We start from the raw sequence: 18,826 nt of genomic DNA on the forward strand, positions 1-18,826 counted from the left end.
GGTTTAATAAACACTTTCAAAATAACATTTAAAAATAAAGCGCGCGCGTAGAAATTAAAGACGGTTCCTATAGGATACTATAGTCGTTATGGGTGCCTAACACCTTCCCGTAGCGAAAACAACTCCCGGACCTCGATTCTCAAGGGTTTTGCTTACTTTTTTCCCTTCCCAAGAAAAAATAAGATATCACCGGTTTAAAAGGTTCAAACGTAATCAATGTTTGACACCCGAAAACCAAGATAAAACAGATGGTACTTTTGGGACCCATGCTTCGGGCCACACTATGTCAAGAAAACTGTTAAGAGCCGGCTATTACTGGATAACTATGGAGCGTGACTGCCACAAACATGCTAAGAGATGCCACAAGTGTCAAATTTATGCTGACAAGATTCATGTGCCTCCACATGCCCTCAATGTTATCTCTTCTCCATGGCCTTTCTCTATGTGGGGCATTGACATGATCGGAAGAATTGAACCAAAAGCTTCCAATGGACATCGTTTCATTCTAGTGGCAATTGACTATTTCACCAAGTGGGTTGAAGCTGCTTCCTATGCAAATGTGACCAAACAAGTGGTTGTCAAGTTTATCAAGAATAACATCATCTGTCGATATGGTGTTCCCAACAAGATCATTACTGACAATGGCTCCAATCTGAACAATAGCATGATGCAAGCTCTATGTGAAGAATTCAAGATTGAACATCACAACTCTTCTCCTTATAGACCTCGGATGAACGGTGCAGTTGAGGCCGCTAACAAGAATATCAAGAAGATTGTTCAGAAGATGGTCACTACTTACAAAGACTGGCATGAGATGCTACCATTTGCCTTGCATGGTTACCGTACTACAGTGCGCAGTTCAACCGGGGCAACCCCTTTTCTCTTTGGTGTATGGTATGGAAGCAGTTCTCCCTCTGGAAGTGGAGATTCCATCTCTTCGAGTGATCATGGAAGCAAAATTAACTGAGGCTGAATGGTGTCAGAGTCGGTACGATCAATTGAATCTGATTGAAGAGAAACGTATGGATGCTATAGCTCATGGACAGTTGTATCAAGTACGAATGAAGAATGCTTTTGACAAGAAAGTCCGACCTCGAGAATTCAAGGAAGGCGAACTTGTATTGAAAAGAAGGATAAGTCAACAACCCGACCCAAGGGGCAAGCGGACACCTAACTACGAAGGTCCTTATGTTGTCAAGAAGGCTTTCTCTGGTGGTGCTTTGATTCTTACACACATGGATGGTGTTGAACTCCCAACTCCTGTCAATGCCGATATAGTCAAGAAATACTTTGTCTAGAAAGAAAAGAACAGCGTGGTAGGTCGAAAACCCGAAAGGGCGGCCTAGGCAAAAACGCGCTTCCCGGTGGATCGAAAACCCGAAAGGGCGGTCCAGGCATAAGTTAGGGACAAAAAAATGAATATGAAAAAGCTCGCTGAGATTGTACGCAACTCAGGCAAGAATGAGCGCCTCGATGAGCCGAAAACCCGAAAGGGCGGTTCATGCAAGAATGAGGTTGACAATAAAAGACAAGTAACTATATCTGGCAAACCACCATCACCCTTGGGGCATCTGCAACTGTCAATGATCGTCTTCATCAGAAGCTTCTGTACTTGTGAATTCAAAATTTCTATGAAATGTAGCGGTCATCGTGTTCAATGTATCACCAACCAATAAAATTACCATTTTCCAAGCTTTGTAAATCCGTGGAGGTATGCCTTTGGCTAATTTTCACCTTTCTACATCAATTTGAACCTGTGCTTTTGTTTGAAACTCTCCTTTTCTTTCTACTTTCAATGCTATATACAAAATACTTTCTTTCTATTTGATGATGTCAATGTCTGAAACAAACATTTTTGAAAATTGAAACATCTTTTGCTGTCTATTTTGAAAACAAGCCTGAGCAATAGGGTACATTACAATGAAACATGCATGAATGAATGAGTGTCAATGTCTATTTCAATACATGTTACAAGCAGGTTACTCCCCAGGATGATCTGTGGTCAATAGCAAGAATGAAAAAACAGAATGAAAATGAAAAAATGAAAAAATCAAAAAGCTCGCTAAGTTGAAAACCTGAAAGGGCGGCTTAGGCAAAAAATGAGCACCCCGCTGATTGGCAACCTATGAAGGCAATTCAGGCAAAAATGGGGGCAATGAAAAGAACTTTATTCCCCGGTGAATCGAAAACCCGAAAGGGCGGTTCAGGCAAAAATGGGATTGAAAAATGAAAGAATGAAAGAATATTGAAAAGCATTGACCACAGATGCGAACATCCAATGTTTACTCAGCACTGAGACGCCTTCCAACGGCGACCTGTATCCAATAATCTTCCAAAGGTTCCCTCCTCTACAAGTTTTATTGCCCTCAGCCATGGATTCGATACGTCTCTCAACGGCGGTCTCTCCAAAGAGGTTTTCCCCTGTGAATATGTTGCAGCACGAGCCACTACGTGCCCAATCTTCCAGTGTTTTGTCTATTTTTGTGAAACTTCTCTGTCAAGTTACAAGCCAATCATGCATTTCAAGCATTCATACATGCATAATCATGCATTTTATGTGCTCATACGTTTAATAATCTTGTTATGCCATACATACATGCTGCATTTCCAATTTCAACTTTCAATCCAACTCAGTTCCCAATTTCAACTCAAATTGCAACTGTCAAACTCAATTTCAATTTCAATTTCAATTCCAACTGTCAAATTCAAATTCAACTGTCAAATTCGATGCAATCTCAACTCTCCAATCTCAATTTCAAATCATTTCAACTGTCAAATTCGATGCAATCTCAACTCTCAAATTCCAATTTCAATTCAATCCAATCCTAATTCGAGGCAATCTCAATTTCAATTCAATTCAATCTCAATTCGAAGCAATCTCAATTTCAATTTCAACTTGATCTCCAATTTCAATCCAATCTCAATGTCAATGCCAATTTCAACTCTCCAATCCAATGCCTATGTCTATGTCTCTGCTCAATCTCAATTCTCAATCTCTCTTTCAATCTTAAACTTTCAATTCAATTCAAATCAATGTCAATTCACTCTCAATTTGCTCTTGGGCCAACAAAAATGGTCATGTCTATCTTCAAATCAAGTCAATGACAATTTACCCTCAATAGGTATCTTGTCAAATCAGACTCCCAACATGTCTTGTTATCGGTCAAGTGACTAGTTCGATCCAAAGAACAACTTGTACCTACTTATATACCTATACTTCCGGACAAACGACTAGTTCGATCCAAAGAACAGTTTGTACCCAGCTTATGCTTTATTATCAGTCAAACGACAAGTTCGATCTAAAGAACAGTTTGCACCTACCCACATGATGTGGTGATGATCCAGCTGCAAGTTCGATCCAAAGAACAGTTTGTATCTACCCTTTTGTCTATATCTCCAGCCAAACGGCCAGTTCGATCCGAAGAACAGTTTGTACCTGTCTATCTGTTTGTATATTCAGTCAAGTGTCAAGTTCGATCCAAAGAACAGCTTGTATCTGCCTATATGTCTATGTTTCCGGTCAAGTGCCAAGTTCGATCCCAAGAACAGCTTGCACCTATCTCTTGTTTTGTATTCCTTGGTCAAGTGACGAGTTCGATCCAAAGAACAGCTTGTACCTTATTTTCTATCCCCTGGTTTGTCTACCCTGTCAATGTCCACCTGAATCCCCAGTGACATGACATGTTCCATAGACTCCAGTCGTTTGTCTTGCATTCATAATCAAAATGCTGCATGGCATTCATATTTTTGAAAATCTGAAAGCGTATTTTTATGTCCAAAAAAAGTGCAAATGTTAATATTTAAGTATCTTCGTCCCGTCAACTCAAAGGCTTCGTCCCTTGACTCTCAGGACAAAGAAACTTAAATAGGGGCAGCTGTTATACCCTAATTTTGGACCTAAAAATACTAACTCAATTCTTCTTTTCTTGTATTTTAAGTCATTTGATGTGTCTCTGATCAATTACATCTTTCTTTGCATTTTATTTCAATGTTATTTGCAAGATTCACATAGAAGGGCATTTTAGTCATTTCCTATGTCAAAATTTCCTTCAGTCTTTTAAAATTTTGTTTGAGTCCTTTCAGGTAGTTTGAATAAGTCCTCATTTCAATTCTATGTCAAAATCCATTTCAAAAATTGCATTTGAGGTCATTTTGAGTCAGTTTTGCCCCTAGGGGCATTTTAGTCTTTTCATGTGTCAAAACTCTGTTTAAACTCTTAAAATTGTCTCTGAGTCTTTTAATTTTGTTTGTATAAGTTCTTGCTTTAATTTCCTGTTAAAAATCCATTTTAAAATTTCATCTGAGTCATTTTTAGTCGTTTTAGCCCCAGGGGCATCTTGGTCATTTCACGCGAAATTTCGGCAGAGAGAGGTTACTTTAAAGTACCTCATTTAAGCCATTGGTTCGTTTTAGTCCGTTTTTGTCAATTTTAATCGTTTCACTTTACGTTTAGTCAAATTACCATTTTTAGTCCAATTTTATTTTTATTTTTCTTTTAAGTCCTCAAAGCTTCCAAAATTGCATCCAAGTCCTTTTTGTTTCGAAATTATTGTAAGTCCTTTTATTAAAATTGCAAAACAGTCCATATTTGGTCCAAGTTTATTTTTAGTTTTTTTAATTTGCAGAATGGTCCTTTTTTTTAAGTTTCCAGAATTGCAGATTGATCCTTTGATTTTAAGAAATTGCAGATTAGTCCCAAGTCCAGAATTCAGTCCAAAACAGGTCCAAAACACGTGGCAGTTCCACATTGGTCTAGGGATTACTAGCTGGCCTATAAATGCAAGCCAACTCATCACAAGTGTCAGAATCAGCAATCACTCAGTGACACATCATCAAAAACTCTAACAGATTCTCTCTCTCTCCTCAGAAACCCTCGCCACCGTAACCAACATCTCAACCACCACAAAAACCACCGTAACAGAATTCCAACCACCGTAACAAACACCAAATCACAACAATTCCTCACAAATTCGAACCAATTCATCACAAATTTATAATAACTTCATCACAGAAAACTCAAATCCAGAATTTGGCAACAAAAACAATTCGAGTTAAAAACGTTTTGTTTCAAAAAGTTCTCAGAGATTCGAAACGAATCTTCATCATCGAATTGTAAGGCTCTGCAATTCCAACGCCGAATCATCCAGAGGACGAATCAACGTGATCACAGAGAATTCGAGGAAGAGAAGAAGAAAGATCAAAGAGAATTTGAACCAGCGAAGAAGAAGAAGATGAAGAACTGATTTATTTTCAGTTTCTGTGCAAGACTTACCAAAAGCATCAAGAATATATCCAGAATCCAAGTTTTCCGAAGAATCCAGTTCAAATCTCCAATCAAACTCAGGTAAGTCCACAAAACCTTCTCGTTTTCGCATAAAATCATCATCGAAGGTCTGAATTTGAAAATAAACGGTGAATCGAAGAAAAGATTTTGAAAAGATTCCAAAAAAATCGAAACGAAACCCCAGAATGTAAAACCTCAGAGATTCACCGTTTATTTCACGAAACAAAGTTCAAATTCGTAATCAGCGAAGAAAACAAGTTAGATCAGGGTTTAGTTCCAAGAAGTTTAGGAAAAGTTTGAAAACCCTAGATATGGTGAATACAAAGCCCGATCTACTTCGTTTCCACCATGATTTCACAAAAATAACCACAGATTCGTAAAGAGGGAAGGAAGACGGACATTTCTATGTAAAAAAATTCTTTCAGATCGTCGGAGAAGATGAAGATTCATCTTCCTCCGCCGTTCCTCCGCCGTCCTTCCCAGTTTCCGGCCAGGTTAAGGTTGCAGAGGATTTAGAGAGAGAGAAGAGAGCGTTTAAGTTAGAGAGAGAGTGAGAAGGAAGGAATGAGGTGGACCGGCCTCAATCTCCCTTTATAAACGTGATTGAACCGGCCGGTTCACCCAAACCTTGCTGGTTCACTTGGTTCAGTTTTTTCCTTTCAATCTGGACCACTCATTTTGCCTGATGATGACGTGTACGGCCATGATGGCATGTTCCTGTGCGTCTACGTGTTTCTTACGGTATGCTGCATGTTTATGACTGTTTGATCTAGGGTTTGTGGATCCTGGATCAATCCAACGTCCCTGGTACGTTTGGATAGTCCAGGATCCATCTTCTCGTTGGACTTGGGCCTATTTTTGCTGATGTTTCGTTTTATGCCTATATTTGTGCTATTTTAACACTATATGTTGTTAATCCCACCCCTGCTGGCTCAAAAATGTTTTGATAAAATTCTAGAAAAATTTCTATATGTTTTTTATGTGTCCCTTGATATTTTTGTGATTGTCTTACATATTAAAAAAATTAAAAACAGTATATAATGCCACTTGTGATCTATTAGTCTCTTTTTGGTCAATTTCTTGTGAGTTCTTGCTATGTTTTTTTTGCCAAATTGATAGTAATATGTGATGTGCAATCTTGTGATATGTTTGTCTCTAATTTGGGTCTTTTGCTTACTGTTTGTGAATGTGACTTGTCAATTACTTGTGTTGCAAGTTTTGTGAAAATTAAGTGCTAAATATGCCTAGATGTATCATGGATTGTGACTTGAATGTGTTCTTATGACTCTCATATCATTAATTGTGATAAAACCTTTTAAGAAATTGTCATGATGTGGGGGTTATAAGTCATATACTTGTCTTGATGTTATGGTAAGATTTTAGGTGAATTTAGTTACTTTTAGGTTAGGAATTTCATTAGTTTTTGACAAGTTTTAGCATTTTCCTTGCCTATAATTTCCAATTCCTATTATGCCTTATGCCACTAACTATCTCATTTCATGTTTCATTCATTCATAAGCATCCCCCACTTCATCTCCCTCTCCATCTTACTTCTTGCACTTTAAGTTTCACCAAAATTTAGGATGTAATACTTAGGACTTTTTGTACTTTACTTTCATGCCATTTTAAATTTCTTGCAAGACCATAGAATGTATCTAGGCCAATGATGTAATAAGGACAATGGACTCTAATGATGTACACCGACACAAGCACCGACACATGCACACACATCACTTTAGGTATATGGCTAGAATATGCATGTTTAGATGTATGTTTAGGATTGTATGTTTAGATGAATGCTTAGGATTTACACTTAGAAAAATCAATTTTCCAAAAAATATGAACAATTTTACTCAAATGTTTTTTTAATAAACCTTGGGATCAAAATCCCATTGAATTTTCCTTTTCTTTTTCTTAAACAAAAATCTTAAAGAATTTTAATCATACTTAGACCTTTTTGCAATTGACTAATTCCACCTCACCTTTTCTAAATCTCATGCCCTTGAGGCCTCTATTATTCTTCAAATTCCAATTTTCAAACTTAAAATCAACCAACAAAAACAAAAACATTTTTGGAAGAGAACTACGGTGGATTTGATCCCTTAAATGGGTACGTAGGCAAGGAACAAAATTCCTTCAATTCAAATAAAACAAAAATTCAAACATCTTCTTATCCCTCCAATTCTTCACTTAGGATACCTTTAGGATAAATAAATGTTTTCAAATAGCATTTAAAAATAAAGCGCGCGCGTAGAAATTAAAGACGGTTCCTATAGGATACTATAGTCGTTATGGGTGCCTAACACCAGTCCCCTTATCAAGTCCTTTACAATACTTTACCTGATGTTAATTCCTTCAAAGTTTTTGGTTGTCTTTGTTATGCTTCCACTCTTCAAGCTCACAGAACCAAGTTACAATCTAGAGCTAGAAAGTCTGTTTTCTTGGGGTACAAGTCAGGCTTTAAAGGGTTTGTTCTTTATGATTTAAACACCAAAGAAATCTTCATTTCTAGAAATGTTACATTTCATGAGTCCATTTTGCCTTACATTTCACCTCCCACTCAATTTTCTTCCAATTGGCAATATTTCACATCTTTCCCCACTCCAACACCTTTTACTGATGAACCTGTTTCTCCTTCTTTACCTATTATCACCCCTCCTAACCCTCCACCTATTAGAACCTCCACTAGAACTAAACATAAACCTGCATATTTACATGATTTTGTTTGTCATTCTGCATCTCATAATCAGTCACATCATTTAACTAGTAAATATCCTATTTCTGATTATCATTCACATGCAAATTTATCTAACTCTCATTCCTTGTTTTCTTTGTCCATAACCACTCACACTGAACCTAAAACCTACACTGAGGCCATTAAACATGATTGTTGGAAGCAAGCCATGCAAAATGAAATTACTTCTCTTGAACAAACTGGTACTTGGCAGATAGTTGATCTTCCTCCAGCAGTCAAACCCATAGGGTGCAGATGGATCTTCAAAATCAAGCACAATACTGATGGATCCATAGAGAGATACAAAGCAAGATTGGTGGCCAAAGGATACAACCAGATTGAAGGACTGGACTACTTTGACACATACTCACCTGTAGCCAAACTCACTACAGTCAGATTCATCATTGCCTTAGCTTCCATCAATCACTGGCATTTACATCAACTTGATGTAAACAATGCATTCCTGCATGGAGAGTTACAGGAAGATGTTTACATGACAATACCTCCTGGTGTCTCTCACTCTCATCCCAACCAAGTTTGCAAACTCACCAAGTCTTTATATGGACTCAAACAAGCTAGTAGAAAGTGGTATGAGAAGTTAACCACTCTTCTCCTCTCCAATGGTTACAAACAAGCAGCTTCTGATGCTTCTTTGTTTATTAAGAGCACCAATTCCTCTTTCACTATATTACTGGTTTATGTTGATGATGTGATCTTGGCTGGTAACACTCTTTCTGAGTTTACTTTGATTAAAAGTGTTCTTCATGATGCTTTTAAAATCAAAGACATTGGCCAACTGAAATATTTTTTGGGCCTGGAGGTTGCACATTCAAAGTCTGGCATATCTTTATGTCAAAGAAAATATTGCCTTGATCTCTTAGAAGATTCAGGTTTACTTGGGTCTAAACCACTTTCCACTCCCTCTGATCCTTCTATTAAGCTCTATAATGATTCTGCACCTTCATTTCCTGACATTTCAGCTTATAGAAGATTAATTGGCAGATTGTTGTATCTCAATACAACAAGACCTGATATCATATATATTACTCAGCAACTTAGCCAATTCCTTAGTAACCCTACTCAAACTCATCATAATGCAGCTATGAGAGTTTTAAGATACGTTAAAGGATGCCCTGGTAAAGGTTTATTCTTTCCCAGAAGTTCATCTCTTCAACTCAAAGGGTACACTGATGCTGACTGGGCTGGCTGCAGAGACACTAGAAGGTCCATATCTGGCCATTGGTTCTTCCTTGGTAATTCTCTTGTTTCATGGAGAACCAAGAAACAACCCACTGTTTCCAGGTCATCTTCAGAAGCTGAATACATAGCACTTGCATCTGCTTCATGTGAACTGCAGTGGCTTACCTATCTGCTCAGAGATTTGGAGGTCACATGCATCAAGCCACCTGTGCTCTATTGTGATAACCAGAGTGCTATCTACATTGAAGCCAATCATGTCTTCCATGAACGCACCAAACATCTGGAGATTGATTGCCACATAGTCAGGGAAAAGTTGCAAGCTGGCTTGTTCAAACTACTGCCCATTTCTTCCAAAGATCAGCTAGCAGATTTCTTCACTAAATCACTGCTTCCTCAACCCTTTAATCTCCTTTTATCCAAGTTGGGGTTGCTCAACATTTACCAACCTCCAACTTGTGGGGGGATATTAAACATAGAAGAGAATGAACAGAAGAATGTAGATAGCTTGCAGCCCAAGTAATTGTTAGGGGCTTTTTAGTACTTTTAATAGCTTCTTCTTTGTTAGTTAAGTCTGTTACCAAACTCTATATATATAAGAGTGTTGTAATAGTTCAGTGAATAATGAGAATAAACATTTCATTTCATTCATTTTGTTTCCTTGATAATAGGAATCCTAATTAAAACATCCATAGGACGTAACTAGAGTTTTTCAGTATTTGGTAGTTACAGGCTTACAGCTGCTATTCTAACCCCCCCACATTACCTGAAACTACATTTCGCCGCTCTCACAAACATAGGAGTTGGACTATATACTTTAGAGGAGGCCCAACTTCATGTAAATTGCTCTTCTTCCACCACGCTTTGCTCGCTTTCAACTGAACTTCTGAAAATGCCCGCGCGTCGTAGGTCATAAACCTTGCATGACCTAACTCACGATTGGTTTTGAGTATTGATTATTAAGTCTCCTTTTATCGCTATTCATTGTCGCTTAACAACTTTTATTTATTGAACGAAGAACTTCACCACTACCTTCTTGTTTCTCTTTCTTGAAGGTTTGTTCGTATTATATGAATTGCTACGTTTAAAAAATGTTGGTCAAAGTGATGTATTCTTGAATATTTTTATGAATTTTGTCGATTTGTGATACTTGAGATTTATTGAACTTTAATTTCGATATGTCTTGATACAAATTTAGAGTTATACGTTGATTTAATAACATAGTTTCCTGAATCATGATTATTCATATATTTCTGATTTCTGATAGATGAATATGTGAAAACAAAACCAGCGTGAGTTAATTCACGTTGGTGTTCATAAAGTGATTCAACGTGAGTTAAGTCACACATCGTTTAACACATGCGCGACTTAAGTCACGCAGGAACATTTTTGGAAGTTTAGTTTGGAGCGAGCAAAACGTGATGGGAGAATAGCAATTATCCAACTTCATTAGCAGTTGAGTTGTGTTTTTTTGGTCTCCTTAGCTCCTCTTGTTGCTGAAAAATGATATCTGAAAGTTAACTACAAAAGCTATTAAAACACAAAAGAAAAAAAAAATTGTTTAATAGTTATGAACTGAACAGCTCTTAGCAGCCTAATCGAATAACCAAGACAAATCAATTTTGAATGAGATATATAAAGATATACTCCCTCCGGTCCTATTTATAAGAAAACTTTGCCTTTTTAGATTCATTGAGTAATTGTTGTATTTTATCTAGACTATATATCAAATACAATATTTATGCAATGAATCAAAAAAGTCAAATGTTTCTTATAAATAGGACCGGAGGGTAAAAAATAAGCGTTGAAAAACACAAAAAAAAACCTAATGATGTAATAATCTAGGGTAATGATGTAATAATCTAGGGTTGATTATTTCTTGATACTAGTTGACTTTTTTAGTCTTTGGATTGTTGGAATAATCTAATGATAGAATCAACCCAAGTTTAGACTCTATTTTATTTGAGAGATGATATGATAGCACTAGAAACTGTTAGTGAAGAAGCAAGTTAGTTAAAATGCTTGCTAGCTGAGATACCTATGTGGGAAAAACCAATGTTAGTTGTGTCCGTTGTAACACCCTATTTTCCGTCGATAAATTTAAACAAGAATAATATATATTATAACAAGGATGTTACACAAATCAACATTATAATCACCATTTAATCATTAATACTTTCATTAGATAAATTCACAGTAGTGGAATAAAATATCCAAATGTGACAATAATTAAATTCATGCTGGTTTTTCAATGATCATAAATAGAAAATAGCAATATTTCCACAATCCAACTCAAAATGCAAATAAAGATTCAATTGTCATCCCCAACCCTAATGTTACAGGAATCAGAGCTCGTAGCGACTATATTTTATTTCAGCTAATAATAAAAGAACTAAATGAAAGCATCTCCTGTCTCCACCTTCTAAAACGTCCCACGTCTACTCTTCATCAACCTGAATGTCTGTACTCAAAGTACAACCACCACAAAGGAAAACAACACAACAAATAAATGGGCGAGAAATCCAGTCATAAAAATATCGTACATCACACCATCTCATCATTTTCACATTTAAAAACATCAAGTACAAGCATCGTCAATTAAATGCATATGAACTCTTCCTAAGACCTATATGAATGTGGTAACACACCTATCATCACCAAGTTGCCAGAGGTATATTACTGGAATTTTCAACACCAAATTGCCAATGTTACTAGACTTTTCAACACCATTTTCCCTAGACTCAATTCTACTATGCATGCATGGGAACGACTCATCAAGTAAATACACATCAGCACATCGTCAACAAATCATTCATTAATGCATGACTCTCCCTATTTATGTACAACACCACAACAGAAACAAGAACAACACCATAGCTAAACATCACCATTTCCATCACCAAATATGAATATATCTCACGCTTCCATTATCGTACTTTCTACCCTTCACCACATATACTCCATCACCGCTTACATCACCAATTATTATTAAACATCACCAACATCGTCACCGTAATTATTTTTAAACCCTTATAGTTTCCTCATCAATTTAGTATACGCGCACCATTATTACCATTATACTATCTAACACCACCCAGTACATCATTTCGTTAAGAACGTTACGCCTACGCTTTAAGATCATCCCCGTTCCTCTCATATACCCTCATTTAACATTATTATTACTATCCTCACTACACTTCAATTATGACCCTCTCTTAACTCCTCTTACGTTAGACTCCCCTCAAATAAGTTTATTGGTTAGGGATCTTTCTATACATCTTAGGGACCCTTTGGAAGCTCAAAAATGGGCTTTCCTAGACCTAGACAGGGCACACGGTCATGCTCCCAAACTTTTAAAAAATAGGGGCCAATGTCGAACCATACTCACAGACCATGCCACTGGGGCGCACGACCGTGCGTGTCTGACAGACACAGGAAATTTCAGTTTTTATGCGATTTCGCTTCGGGGAACCTTCTCCGACTCTGTTTCCGACCTTAAACTCACCAAAACCTACCCCAATCATCACCCTAAACTTATTCTACCCTTCATACCCTAATTCATTACTAACTCATCCGATTAATTCTTTGTTTCCACTATTTAATTCGTTGGATCACTTTTCTTATGTTATTCGTTTCGCATTTCAATTTTCTCAACGAAAATCCTAATTCACTAATGCAACAACTCTATCAGCAACCCCATCACCATCACCACAACATTCACACTCCTATACTTTTACATGCCCACAATAAAATGATAAACCCTAAAGTTGAAGAGATTCTCCCCCTTACCTCGAATCCTTTGAAAATCTGGGTTGTGGCTTGACCTTGTCGGACTAGGGTTCCTCTTCCTCTACTCGATTCTTCTTTTCCTTTTCACATTTAGTAGTAACTGACTATTCTAACTTCTCAGTTCCTATTTATATTTGGGCCAACACTTGTCTCAATTCGTTTCCACTGCTAGTCATTATTCTTTTACGTCGTCCCTCCCCCACTTATTGAAAACTTAGTTTCTACACCGCCCACTTTTTATACATTGTGCCCGAACTCCTCTCTTTGTTTTCATTTAATTTCTCAACGCACTCTTCACCCAACATTTACTACATATCCTTTTTTTTAGCAACAACTCATTATATAAGCAAAACAACACCAATAACAATAATAATAATAATAATAATAATAATAATAATAATAATAATAATAATAATAATAATAATAATAATAATAATAATAATAATAATAATAATAATAATAATAATAATAATAATAATAATAATAATAATAATAATAATTACACTTCACCTATTAATTTTATTTATTAAAATAAAATGTGAAGTAGGGGTGTTACATTCGTCCATTGCAATAATACCGCAGTTATTGTAAAAATTGAGAATCGTTGTTACAATTGTAAGAAACGACAAAAAAGGCATAAGCACCTCACAATTAGAGAGTTACTCTCCAAAGGAGCTTTTAGAGTGGATCATGTACACACTTATGATATCTTAGCAGGGGTATGCCCTTGGGATATCATATTTAGTGAACGGGAGTGAATGCACAAAATTAACTACCGCATGTGCGAAAAAGCCACCTCTGCCGTCTGATCGGGCCAGGCCTGAGATCGAGGCTTGGACTTGGCTAAATGGTAATTTTTTAGTACCCATATAATGATAAAATATATCATTCCAAGGTGCCTTGGGTGAAGGTGAACACGAATGGGTCAGTGGTGGGACATCATGCTGCTTGTGGTGGTATTTTCAGGTATAGTAGAGGCACTTTGTTGGGCTGTTATGCAGGTAAACTTGTGACTTATTCTGTCTTTGAGTCTGCGCTTGTTGGATTTATTTTTGCTATGGAGCATGTGGTGCAGCATGGGTGGGGGAACATTTGGTTAGAAAGCGACTCAACGAGTGCTTTGTTGGCGTTTAAGAGTGCTTCTTGGTTCTGATTCGTTTGAGGAACAAGTCACATAATTGTTTTTCGACATGTTTTCAGGTGGTTTATTCGCATATCTTCCGTGGCGGGAATGGTTGTGTTGATAGGCTAACCAATCACGGCAATAGTATTCAGGAGTTTGGCGGTCTACTTCTCTTCCGGAGTTTATTCGAGAGCAGTTCTTTCGCGACTGCTTTGGTTTGCCGATGTATCGTTTTCCTTAGTTTTTGTTTTTTTCCTGTTCGCTTAGGCTTTGAGGGTCAGGGTCTAGCCCTCCTCTCTTGGTACATATTTTTCTCTTCTTTAATAATATTATTTTATGGGATCGGCAACATAGGATGAGACTCTCATGGGGGTGCCAACCTAGTTGAGATATATGCGCGTTTCTTTGATGCATGTCCCCCCTTGATTCAGCCAAAAAAAAATATCATTCCTTTTTTTAATTTCATGTGTTTCGTGCTCCCCAAGTTTTTATCAGTTTCGTGTTCCCTAATTTTCCCTTGACGAAGACAGTTTCACATACCCCAAGTTTTACTTGAATCCTACCCAAGTATTTCTGATTTTGGTTGTGAAGTACCTCTTGATATAAAGGACTTTGAATATTTCACAACTCAGAGTTTTATACGTTTTTGAGAATTCTTTCTCTCTTCTTCCACTTTCTCCTCGATGCATTTTCACTGACTTCTCCCTTTTCTTTTCTACCCCTTCCGAATTAAGAGTGTTCTTAAGACTATAGCCTCTTTCAAGATATTTTGTCCATTCATAATTAAGATTAGTCTTAAAAGCATAATCTTTTTCGAGATATTATGTCCCTTTGATTTGAGAGCGGTCTTCAAACCATAGTCCCTTTGATGCATGTTGTCCCTTTAGAATTTAGAGTGATGCAATACCATACTTGAGTGGTCATAGTAGAGTTGTCATAGTAGAGTTGTAATAGTACCATATTGAAGTGGTCTTAGTGACATATTAAGGGTGTGTATTTTTTGAGTGGAGCCTACATTGTTATAAGACTCTAATACATGGTGTAGTTGTGTTGATTTATCATCGTTGAGAGTCTTTTTGCATAATTTTGGTAAGTTTCACGAAACGTCTTAACGAGAACGACCTAGTCAGTTGTTCAATCTAATAAAATCTTTGGTATTAAAAATTCTTTTCAAAAACAATTTTTCTAAATTCATAAACTAACAACTCATTTCTTTGCAACTGAATCACTATTCCTAGTTTGATTTCCCATAATTTATTTTATCTTCATGTTCCACTTTGTATTGAAACTTGATTATTAATGAAATCCATACTTGAATTCCATTTGTAAAAAAAGAAAGGGCCTTGTTAACCAGCGTCTTAGAAAGAATGGTTAACCAATGCCTATGAAGCACCGGTTAGCCTTCTCCAAAAAAGAAAATATAAATGAAATAATTTTTTTCATTAATGAATTATAAAATGAAATAAAGGAAGTTCTTTTTACATTAAATAACAAAAAATGTCGACATATTACATTTTTATAACTACAATCATCTATTTTTTAACAACTATATCATGAATATTCTTCAAAAAAAAAAAAAAAACAACTATATCATGAATAAAGGTGTTCCTCATACCTGCCCCAGTTCCATGTAAGTACTATCTGAGATAATGTAAATTATTTCTTTATCTCACATGATGACAACTTCTAAGTACTATCTTCATGTATTACTTTTAGAAAATGCTAACAACACACATTCTAATACACTTTTTAATATATTTTTTTTGATTGGTTAAAATTAACATGAGACCTACCAAATTTATAAGAGATCCACATAATTTGATTGGACCTATATGAATTTTAATCAATCAAAGAATGTTTTGAAAAATATGTGTTAGAATGTGGGCCAGCATTTCTCAACTTTTTAATATAAATAACAAATGCAATGTCAACATATTGACATTTTTTAACTACAATCAAAGAATTTTTCCCTTTCTATTGTTTCTTTATAATTGTTTTGTCAAAGGGAAATGCTCAAAGCTGGCCCACTCCCACTTTCATGACTCATCGCAATGAATCAACAGTTGACATTTTTCACACTCACATCATCACACAAAATCAAAACTCAGATACAACCTTTCAGTCTGAGCAACATATAGAGTTTTAGATTTTTTTTTTAATTTCCATGGTCTATAATATTTCAATCTAGAATCATGTTGCAACCTAGAGCCAGGTAAATTATTCAACTCTCTGGTCTCTCATTTTTTTTTTTTCAATACAAAATCATATGCAAGTTTTTTGTTTCTTGATGAATTTTTCAGATACTATTATTCTTCTTTCCCTATCATCTTATTATTTTTTCATTATAGATAAGTTTTTGGCTTTTTGCCTTTATGCTAAATTCTGTATTATTGTGGTGACTGGTGAGAATCCAATAGTCTTTAGTTTGGTCAATTAAACTGCTTTGAGAATCTCTTTACCTTTCAATATCTAAATTGCAATTTGTTATTTGATTTATTTATACATTCCTTGATCAGTACTACTCAAATGAATTTATGTATATATTTTTGTCCTAGGTATATGCTTCTTTGCATATATTCTATAATAAAGCTATGTTTAGATTGTCTTTATTTGAGTTTACCTGATTGCACAAACATATATGAGACTGTTTCGTAGAGTTTATGGAAACAATTTATGACAACATAATTTATGAAAACATATTATAGTTTATATGATAACAATTTTATTTGATTTTATCTATTATTATAGAAATCGTGTATACATAAGCACTGATATGATAAGCGTTTACAGTAAAAGTGTATAACTAAAATGTTTATTCAAACAGGGCTTAAGCCATTGTCGACGTTTTAAATATAAGGTCCACGACTTCAATCTGAGCCGCAAAATAACTATTTTTCATGTTGAAATCGCAATGCGACCATAGTTGAGTCTGCATCATCCGTATTTGACCACAATTGTCCGAATATCAAAGATCGCGACACGACCACAACCGTTACCACGACCTCTATTTAAAACCCTTGTCATTACATCTTTTTGGCATAAACTCTTGTATAAATATTTGATTTGCTATTTGTCTAGTCTATTATCATTTGATTTTGAATTTAAAATTTCAGATGGATGTTGCAGATATGCTATTCAGTTGAAAGATTGAAGCTAAGTTCAATTCAAGGCAAAGAAAGAAAATATGGAAGATGGAAATTCTGAAGTGTCTGATAAACTTTCAGATAATGTTCTATTTTCAAATCCAGAATCATGTAGCAATTTTCAACCTTCAACATCTATGAACACAGTTACTGAATTGTCTAATAGCACCACAAAAACATGCATTCACACTCACACTTGTAATCCACCTGGTCCTGATGATGCTTATCATACACACACATGTTTTCACACACATACTCAAGTTTTTGCATCTGAAGATGACACAAATTCAAGGCCAAAAAGGACTTCTGGAAATAGAGAAGCTGTTAAAAAGTATAGGGAAAAGAAAAAGGCAGAAACAGCTTATTTGGAAGAAGAAGTTAAGAAATTGAAACTTGTGAACCAACAACTTTTAAGGAAACTACAAGGGCAGGCACTACTTGAAGCTGAATTGGCAAGGTTAAGGAACATTTTGGTACAGCTTAAGGGAAAAGTTGACAATGAATTAGGTTCTTTCCCTTTTGAGAAAAATCTGCCATGTTTGCATCCACATGCAGGATCAGCATCTAAGGTTAACACTTGTTCATATTGCAAACCACATGAGTAGTACTAAAGGACAAACTATGGAGTATGGACACTGAATAACTTCATGTCATCTGCATACAAGTATGTTCTCTAAGTTTTTGATCAATTGTTATTTATGCCACTTTAGAATTGGATTGAAGGTGTGTCTGGTGTCGACAACTTGGAATTGGATTGAAGGTGTGTCTGGTGTCCGACACATGTTACATTTAATCACTTCCAGTTTTTAAATTATTACTGGTGTCAGTGTCGTGTCTGTGTTAGTGCTTCAAAGATTGTTATCTTTAAATGCATTTTTGGTAGTGAGTTGATTGAGACTAAATACATATAATTAGTGTTATGTTATTATAAAAGGCTTGTTAGATACTTAAAGATAACCTTATGTAATGAAGCTTGATTTCTATAATGTATAGAATATGTATACAAAGAAAGTGTTTTTGTAATTTGTACAATGCATATGCTAATGCTATTCTCTTTCTATACCAGCAGCACCAGCGCCATTTGTTTTGTAATTACAATTTATCTTCTTTCCTAATTTTGATGATGTATAACTATTAACATGAAATAAGTTGGAAATAATTATTAGAGCTATAGTTAGCTATGAAACCAGTAGTTAATTAGTTACTAGTTTTCTAATGCCTATAAATAGGCTTGATGTAATTAGTATTCAATTTTTGCTCATTTCAATATGATTTCAATTTTTTTTTAGTTTGTGTATTTTTTCTCTCTTCCATGGCCTCTATAAATTTTGTAGCAATAAGAGGGGAGCATAGACACTTGGTACTCAGTAGCAAATCTGTGTCCATGTTAAACACTTCATAGACACTTCATATTTCTTATTTTATTTTACATTTTTTTTACTTTTATTTTTCAAAATTTCACTAATACATGTGTGCTCACTTTCATAATATCGGACATGTTGTGTTTATTATAGTTTTAAAAATTTGTCCTGCCCCCTCTCAAGAAAAATATATTT

The 18,826-nt window shown here is 35.6% G+C and overlaps 1 protein-coding gene across 6 annotated transcripts; it reads left to right on the forward strand.

Moving 5' to 3' along the window:
• The first annotated feature begins 16,193 nt into the window (after positions 1 to 16,193).
• LOC146936975 (basic leucine zipper 24-like) lies at positions 16,194 to 18,293 on the forward strand. 6 transcript variants are annotated; one of them, XR_015030806.1, is made up of 3 exons: positions 16,194 to 16,339; positions 16,952 to 17,146; positions 17,241 to 18,293. XR_015030806.1 is itself a non-coding variant. In XM_085751504.1 (2 exons), the coding sequence occupies exon 2, from the start codon at positions 17,312 to 17,314 to the stop codon at positions 17,873 to 17,875; it is 564 nt and encodes a 187-aa protein (XP_085607630.1). In that variant the 5' UTR covers positions 16,194 to 16,339; positions 17,241 to 17,311; the 3' UTR covers positions 17,876 to 18,293. The 6 variants fall into 6 exon arrangements, 4 of the variants coding, with proteins under 4 accessions (XP_085607630.1, XP_085607632.1, XP_085607633.1 ...); XR_015030807.1 differs by having other exon boundaries at positions 17,254 to 18,293; XM_085751504.1 differs by lacking the exon at positions 16,952 to 17,146.
• Positions 18,294 to 18,826: the final 533 nt, after the last annotated feature.

This window comes from Medicago sativa, chromosome 3 (assembly GCF_051527215.1).
Source record: "Medicago sativa cultivar Bolivia chromosome 3, Bolivia_mono, whole genome shotgun sequence".
Taxonomy (NCBI): Eukaryota; Viridiplantae; Streptophyta; class Magnoliopsida; order Fabales; family Fabaceae; genus Medicago; species Medicago sativa.